Source organism: Salvia splendens, chromosome 18, assembly GCF_004379255.2.
Source record: "Salvia splendens isolate huo1 chromosome 18, SspV2, whole genome shotgun sequence".
In the NCBI taxonomy this organism is placed as follows: domain Eukaryota; kingdom Viridiplantae; phylum Streptophyta; class Magnoliopsida; order Lamiales; family Lamiaceae; genus Salvia; species Salvia splendens.
The window spans coordinates 17,159,349-17,167,827 of NC_056049.1; the positions used below are offsets into that span (position 1 = coordinate 17,159,349).

Below are 8,479 nucleotides of genomic sequence, written 5' to 3' on the forward strand. Positions count from 1 at the left end.
CAAATGGTTGTTGATGATGAGAATGTGTAGTGTGACGCTTCAAAGAGGGCAATAAACAGCAATAATAATTCAAATCAATCTCATACTACAACATTGATGAAAAGACCTCTATTTGAAGAGGATAAATTTGTCAATTTAATGCTACTATAAACTCTAACCTTAAATACATTGCTGAATCGACATGCTTCTGCGCCATACATTGCACAACCGGGCTTGTGTTAAGACGTTTCACGAGCTCTTCAACCGGCTTCTTGTCACGAGGATGAACCTTCTCAGTGCAAGCATTGTGATCCACGTTGATTTCGTGATCTTCTCTTTTATCATCAGAAGCAGCGCTGAGCTCAGGACCGTCTTCAGGATTTGTGCCTGCAGACCTTTATAGAACCCAAGTATCCCTTCCTTTTCCCATATCGAATGCAGTGCACCAGACACAGTTTTATGCGTTTTCAGTTGAGATCTGCCGTCCTCATCAGACTCGGCCGACTGGATCACTACTTTGCACCTGTCCATATAAAAGCTCTTTTTTCTGTAAAGTGGGGGTGAAAATATTTGGTTGTGGGACGAGACAGGTTGCTAGCGATAGTACCTTATAGCAGGGTACGTTATGCAGGTGGCGATGCATTTTGAGACAGCCCCCAACAGGAAGGCGGTGAGTGCAGAGAGGGCTTCTGGAGACGGTGATGCTGCTGCACCGCTTTCCCTTTTCCTCATCTTCTCCTTCAACATTCTATTCTTTAACTGATCAAAGGCTGTGTACTGCACAATTTGAGATATGAAAATCAGAAATCTTCCGTTTGACACATAACTCGAACCAACGAGTCATCAAACCTGAATGGAAGGATTTGAGGTGAGAAGAATAGAGATGCCTAGGCCATCAAATGACTCGCCCCACGTACTCTCCGAGAGGGACTGCCATAATCCTTTAGATTCTCCAAACTCACTCGTTTGCATCTTCGAGGAAACTGTGTCCAGAGGCTGAAGTGAAAAAAACAAGAGGTAACGAACAATCAAACATCACAACAACTATTTTCACACAACAAAGTTTCTTTTCTAACAATGGTGTGATCTTGACGATGATTGGTGAGGTCCGTTTCCATCAAACTCATATAATAGAACACGAAATACGTTGCCATGTAATTTTTCAAAAATCTGGCAAAGCTTTTACATATATTGTACTAAAACTGCATCATCATCATCATCCAAAAGGAACTGTACAAGAAATTCAAAGAAATCCTAATGGAGCATTCGGATCTATTGTCTACCTGTGTCACTACGACTGTGCAAGCACCAGCAGCTGCTGCTATGGCTAAGTTGGCTTTGGTCCCAATATATTTTAACCCACTTTTCTTCAAATAAAGCCTCTTCAAGAAGCTGTATCCATAGAAATAGAGGAACGACGAAATGAAGGAATGAAAATTCTTTGTTCCCAAACCTTGGAACAACGAGAGAACTTGACGTGTCGATATTGCCTCCCAAAGGACATCTGAGATGTTCCTGTTTAGACAAACACAAAAGTAATCTCATTGAGAATTATTAAAAGTTATCCCTGTATTAGTTTCTTTGTTATTTTGGAAATTGGATTTCGATAAATAAAGGCTATGGTGCATTTTCTCCTCTCTTGTGTTCTTTCGGAATTCAATAGCGAATCAACGGAAATCACTCTTCTTAGCGTTCTGCATCATAATCCTTACAAAGAAACAACATGCCATCCAACAAAAGAATGATCTAACTCTTAAAAGATTTGTGCAAAATTAAGTACATAAATTCAGAAACAATTCATCATTTCATTCACAACTGATAAGATCAAGGATAACTACACACATAAATCAGAAAATAATCATACACGATCAGATCCCCTAATTGCATCTATTCTCCTCAAAACTTATCAGGCAAACAAAGCCACCAAAACCAGTCTCAGACAAGCCTAAAATCAACATCATAACAACACCCTATTGAAAATTTCACCTCCAGTCCTCCAGACCCCTAATTCTAAACAACAGAAAATTATCAAATTGTTCACATACTAAAAAATTGGCTCGAGTTCATTTACCTCAATATCCAACTAACGTCCTAGGAAATAGAGATTTTTCACTGTCAACAAGTACTTTGTTCGTAGAAAAAGATCACATTTTTAACAAGTTCAACTCATATATAAACCTCATCAAGGATAAATTAATCTGGCATATCTCTATCTTGCTAAATATTTTACATTAAAAACGAACTAGCAACAAAAAGCAGAGTTCTTGAGAGAGAGGAAAAAAGGGGAACCTATATTTTTGGTGTTGATGGGCTTTGTTCTCAGCTTGAAACTTAGTCTTGCAAGTATCAAGTGGGTAGAGAATGGAGGTGCTGAGCAGGGAACCCACTGCACCTGATGTTGCCTCCACCAAAGACTCCATCTTTCAAGATTCTATCAAGGTTCCAATGAATTTAACTCTGCAACAATTAAAAATTGAATGGAACGAACTGGGCCATTAAATCAAGAAACGGAGCGGCGGTGGCCGGCGGATTTAGAAGATAGTTGTATGGGTCCAAGACTTGGTCGGAGCAATCGCGTTGGGAAGCGTGTGAGGAATGGGCAGTATTGTATGAAGAAAAAGTACTCTTTTATTAGCCTGTTTTACACGTTGGACTGGGGAATTCAAATTAGTCAACCAAGTTTAATTATCTTTATCTGCTTCGTTTTATTACATTCCATCCAATAAAGATATTCCCTCCACCTCCTTTTATAATCTCATTTTGATTTAATATACTCCTTTATTTCCAACAAAAAATAGGTTCGAAGAAATTAATATATGAATCATACTTTTATATAATCATTTTTGTTTGTATTCGAACAAAACACAAAAGACACAAGAATAGACGCATGGTAGAAAGTGTTCTACTCTAGGCATTTAATTCACATTTTAGAGAGCTTTACAGAGGATCTAGATTAAAGCATTTCCATCGTTCTTGCTTCATCCAAACATATTTCAGTTTATTGAAGGAGAGAATCTAACAAATCAACATGTATCCTCTCTTCAATCGCTCTTACTAAGGGAAACTTGCCTTTATTTACCTAAATCAGTTCATATCTAAAAACACATAGGTCCTAACTAAGCATGCGTACTTCAAAACGCTGACTACACTGACTTTTCCCCCCCTCCCACTTCATTTCAGCTTGCCCTCAAGCGAACTTGATGAAGTGTAAAAAAGGGTGGTCAGTGTTTGGATAAAGAAAACACAAACTTCTCACAATTAGACCAAGCAGTGGGCTAAGTGAGAGAAGGTAACATAAAACATATATGCATATCCAAGTAAGCCAAATATATTTATAGACAAACTTCTCACACTTAGACCTAGCAGTGGGCTAAGTGGGAGAAGGACAAAACATCAAGCAAAAATCAAACAGAACACGTTGTGTACAAGAAACTTCTCACACTTAGACCGTGCAACGGGCTAAGTGGGAGAAGGTAAACAAGGGTGCAGAAACACAGGCATATGTGCAAGAAAATAAAAGCATGCTCAAGCTGAAACATTAAACTAAAACCATAAAGTAAAATTAATTGGTTCTTCTAGTTTTAGTTTTTCTTTTGGTTCCCTTGGGAGCCAGGTCAACGTGCCATCTTGGCCCTCTTGGCCGATGATAAGGCATGCTCCTCAGTGGATGGTTAGGTGGTGGTGGGGGTCTTCCTCTTCATGGCAGCTCGGGCAGGGGTGGTGTCTGGGCTAGCTTCCAGTGGCTGGTTCGCTATTGGAGTAGAAATAGAGATTGGATGTTGGTGAGATAATTCGGATCTCCCTTCCATCCAGGAGATCATTCTCCCCACAAGGTCGACGACCTTGATCATTTGATCCCTCTGAGTGTCTATCAGCGCTTGTTGCGCTGCATTTTCTGCCACCAGCCCATTCACCGTTTCCTCCATCTGCCTTTTCCATTTGGCAGGCACAGCCGCCTCCTCATCTCCATCTTTAGAGCTTCATCTTGGGTTTCTTGGGCAGGACTCCCCTAGGGTTCCACAATGACCACGCCCGAGGAAACCCGCCATGGCTTTTCCACTCTCTGGGTTTCTATTGATTTCCCTTTTCTCATCCTTTCGATTTCCTGCATCTCCCTAATTGCCTCAGATGCAATTTATTCAAGTGGACAGCTTATTCCTTCCACATCGCGCCTTCTGGGTTGTCCAGAGCTCTTCCACATCTCCGTCTCGTCCTCCTCAGAGTCTATCACCACTATTTCTACAATGTTTTCTACTAGTTTACTGTCTGCCATCACCCCTTTTTTTCTCTACCGTACACCCCTCGTGTATTCTCTCCCTTTCCGCCTTCTCACTCCATGTTTCTTCTTCTACGTTGTCTGTGTTTGTGAGTAGATCACACGAGGAGGAGGAGGAGGAAGTAAAAGAAGCGGCTTGGATATCTGGTAGGGATGCAGTTTTGCTCAAACTCTCGAGAGAGACTAAGTTAGAGGGGGTAGTTTCCTCGTCCCTAGTATTGGCAGCCTGGTAGGTGAACAGAGAGCTCATTTCCCATGTGGGTTTGACTCTCCACATTACACCCTTAAAACTTCCTGAATGTGACTACTCGCCCTGTAGAGAATGGCTTCACTTGAACCTGATAGAGAAACGTGCTAAATAGGTGTGTAGGGGAAGGGGGAACGGTTGCCATGACATCAGCAATTGTTCGCCTCCCTGTGCCAATTTTCAAAATTCAAGATTAAATGGATTATTTTCCTTTTTTTATTTTTACCTTTTCCTTTACCGATTAAAAAACAAACTAGTGCAACAATTTTCTCTCTCTCATTTATTCTATCAAATCCAACTTATAATCAAAAGAAAGGAAACAAATAAAAGATTATGTGGAATTCTAGCAGAGGATTTTCTTCAAGATTCAAATAATTTTGTGTTGAAATAAAAAACCTCCCCAAATATACCCCAAAGAATTTTGAAAAATATTTTTGCCATTTTTTGAAATTAATTTGTTTGGAATTTGTTTTTTTTAAATAAAACAAAAAATTTTATTTCCAGCCGTCGACAATCCCTAGAATCCACTTGATCCAGTGCTTGGCTCATACCAGTGTATTGAGTTGAGCAAGTAAATCTCAAGAATTGTTCAAGACCGTTTATTCACTTGATTAAGCTGAATATGCGTAGTGGGGTTTCTACCACCGCGCATACTGCAGATTTATTTACCATTATCCCCTTCAGATGGATCATTAAGAAAAAGTTATAGATCATGATACTTCCTTGAAACTTTGTAATTCCAAGGGGATGGTGGATCGATTCTCTTGCAGGTTGATCCTTGCTTAACGGAGCTTGAATGATATTGAAAGCTATTGATACTAATAGATAGGTCTCTAGTGTTCTCAAGTTTCATGCACATATTAAAACATATAAGGTTCGCGTACTTGACCAAGACAACAAGCAATAGATCAAGAGTAGTGCTAACTATTCATTGTTTGTGCAAACTGAGAGACTCAGGCTTTCAATGACCTTAACCCACAATACTATTAACTAGTATGGGAAGTTAGAGTTGAATCCCACATAGACAGAGGCGTGTCGAGTTGTGTTTCAGACATTTGGGAGGTTTTGGATGCTTGCACACTTTAAAGTGGGTTAAGTTTTAATTCTAGAGACTAAACTGTTCAAGTCATAAAACTAAACTAATCAACTCAACTAGGCTGGATTTAAACAGCACATAACAAACGGATCAACTCAACTACCAAAGTAGGACTGCAAAAAGGTAACTGGGACCACTGAAAAGAAAACTATGCACTAGTCAAAAGCTGCTACAACGAAAAGTTGACAGAGACGATCACTCTAACTAACTACGACCTTCTTTTACGATCAACAAAGTAAATCGACGAAACACCCATGGCAGATCCAAATAGGGTATTTAGCATAAACAGACTAGAAAACAAAACTGAGACAGATCCATGCAATTCGAACATACGGAAGGCGGATCAACGTGAAACTACTCGAACTCCATGCAATCAACATCTAAATCTCAGATCAGGCAGAAACATGCAAATCTAAACTAGAAATCAGTGAACAAACAAAACCAAACTTAGATCCAACAAGCTCCAACTCAGAAAACATCAGATTTGATTCAACTCCAAATGACAACTTTATTTCATAAACGATCTTGGACAATCTCAACTTAAACCACAAAATTCCAAACTCAGATTCAAGATCGAACAACAAAACAGAAAGCTACAAGATTTAACTAATAGAAAAACATTCAAACAACTGAGATTCATAAATTATCCGAAAAGCAAAACTGAAAACAGAGTAGTAAAATGTTTTGGTCCCTCGGGGTCTGAGAAAACACAAACAGAGGAATGTTTATTCGAGGATTCAGCTCCCTTCTTCCTTGATGAGGAAGAAGAGAGGGAATTGATGGTAGAACGTCAGCTCCAGTGACTACTAGCTTCCTTGCTTCATACTATCTACGGGCTAAGTGCCTATGAGAATGAAGAGTGTTGAGTGATTGATAATTCCCTTTTTTGCTTCAATTCCTTCCCTATTTATAGGACGGCTTGGGCACCAATCCCTAGGGTAAAAGTTCTTCTGATTTAGCATTAATGCCCTTTGCCAAAAGGAGCATCTCTTCATTCTCTCTCTTCTGACTCATCATCTCATGTCTTTATTTGGTTTGCTCTTCTCGATCAACTTGCTCAGCTTGCTCCTACTTGATCAGTTTGCCTTCAGTTTTGGCTAGTTTCCGCTTTTTTTTTCCAATTGATCTCGTTGCTTTTATACTTGGCCGCTCCACCATTCTTTAGTTCCTGCACGCTTAAACAACCACTTTTTTCCATCCTTAGTACCCTGATTAGTGTAATAATTACCAATAAACCATGCTTGAAACGAACCCTATCAAACTGCTCACACTTAAATCATGCTTGTCCTCAAGTATGAAAGAACAAGAAAACAACAAGGGCAAGTTACATGAATGGTTCCCTTGACCGACACCTATAAAAACAAACTGTACTGACTCTAATAAACTTGACACAGAACATACACACATAAAACATTCAAACAAACATTCACATTTTTATGTCTGAAACTGGTTGAACTTCTAGCAACATCCCCCACAAGCTCAAGGTCACTCCAATTATTTTGCAGTCTCAAATTCCTCCCTCCTCTTTGGGTAGTTTGATCAGTCTGTCAGTTTGTCAAGATAGCCCCCACTCTAGCCAACTGTTGGATTCACTCTGTCACTAATTCCTCACCAGTAATGTTAGAACCATTCTCTCATTCAATTTGCCTTACCACTGATGCCTTGAATTCTGCTGACATAGAGAAGTTCCTTAAGGTCTTTTCTTTTGTTTGTAATGGGGCAAGGGTTCGTGATAATGCACATGTGAGAATCCTAGGGGTCCTAAGTTCAAGTAGCATAAGCAAAATCTGTGAAGGACATGTGAACTTAGGGACAAAAATTTGGAGCAGCCTCTCTTTTACAATTGTTTTCCCTTTGTGTAAAGCTATCCCTTGGCCATTTTGGCCTTATTCAACTAACTTTTCCTCTTGATGGGCAAGGTTACAAAACGCCCTGTTCTAAATTTTTTTTCGCTTCTCTTTTTTATTCTCTTTCTTTTTCTGGCCAGGTTACAATTTTCCTCATGCTCGGGTTTTCCTATTTTCTTTCTTCTTTTTTTCTTTTTTTTCTATTCTCTTGTTCATTCATCACCTACGTTTGGTGAGCTGCCCCTACTCCTGTCCTCTTATTCTCATGGCACGAAGGCAAAGGGTTCAAAGCAAAGGATAATTCCATGTAGGCTCAACTTTGCTCACTAGGGGTGCCCTTACAATGAGGTTGGTTTAGTTGATTCGAAAAAAAAGTAGGCCCAACTGGCTTCTCCTATTGCCGTTAGTCCTTACTCCCCTATGTCATTTCCCTCTAAGCATCAAGCGGCAGCCACTTAGTTCTGTGTTTAGTAGAAAGTGTTTTACTCTAGGCTTTTAACTCACTTTTTCAGAGGTCTTCACAGTTGGTCTAAGGTTTGGGCTCTTCCATCGTTCTCACTTCACTCAAATTGACTTCAACTTGTATAAAAAGAGGGGTCTCACAGATTGACATGCAATGTCCTTTTCATTCACTCTTACTAAAGGGTTTATGCTTTTCATAACAGTCAGCTCATACATGTTTTCTTAAGAAGACTCAAACAAACTTAACTAGCTTGTTGATAAGTCGTATTCTAGGCCTTGGTTACTGGTCAGTATGATGAGCTTAACGTGCATATTCTGCAAGAAAAGTTGCGTAAGTGTGCAGGGAAGAGTACAAGTCAGCAGAAAAGGAATCGGAAGGCTCAAGTGAAAAAGGACAGTGAAGAACAACCCTAATTTTAGGGCAAGCCACCCTATAAATAGAAGGTCACATAAAGAATGAAGTGGGAGACTACTTAATTTTAGAAGGAACACTTAGAAACTGCTCTCAGAAGTCCTAGTTCTGAAGCGGAGGCTAGCTCCACACCTCTTGTTCCTCGCTGCCAGTTATGATC

At 39.7% G+C, this 8,479-nt stretch overlaps 1 protein-coding gene across 1 annotated transcript; it reads right to left on the reverse strand.

Moving 5' to 3' along the window:
* Positions 1-44: 44 nt before the first annotated feature.
* On the reverse strand, positions 45-2,585 carry LOC121777433 (peroxisomal adenine nucleotide carrier 1-like). Its single transcript, XM_042174693.1, has 5 exons — positions 2,269-2,585; positions 1,263-1,494; positions 829-975; positions 587-756; positions 45-502 (listed from the first exon to the last, which is right to left on the reverse strand). The coding sequence occupies exons 1-5, from the start codon at positions 2,397-2,399 to the stop codon at positions 229-231; spliced, it is 954 nt and encodes a 317-aa protein (XP_042030627.1). The 5' UTR covers positions 2,400-2,585; the 3' UTR covers positions 45-228.
* Positions 2,586-8,479: the final 5,894 nt, after the last annotated feature.

What these genes read in the sequence shown, in the direction of transcription:
- LOC121777433 (XM_042174693.1), bottom strand. Translation starts at nt 2,399, where the DNA reads ATGGAGTCTTTGGTGGAGGCAACATCAGGTGCAGTGGGTTCCCTGCTC. An exon ending in CATCAACACCAAAAATATAG is followed by an intron (nt 1,495 to 2,268) that starts GTTCCCCTTTTT and finishes TTGTCTAAACAG; the next exon opens with GAACATCTCAGATGTCCTTT. An exon ending in ATAACGTACCCTGCTATAAG is followed by an intron (nt 503 to 586) that starts GTACTATCGCTA and finishes TTATATGGACAG; the next exon opens with GTGCAAAGTAGTGATCCAGT.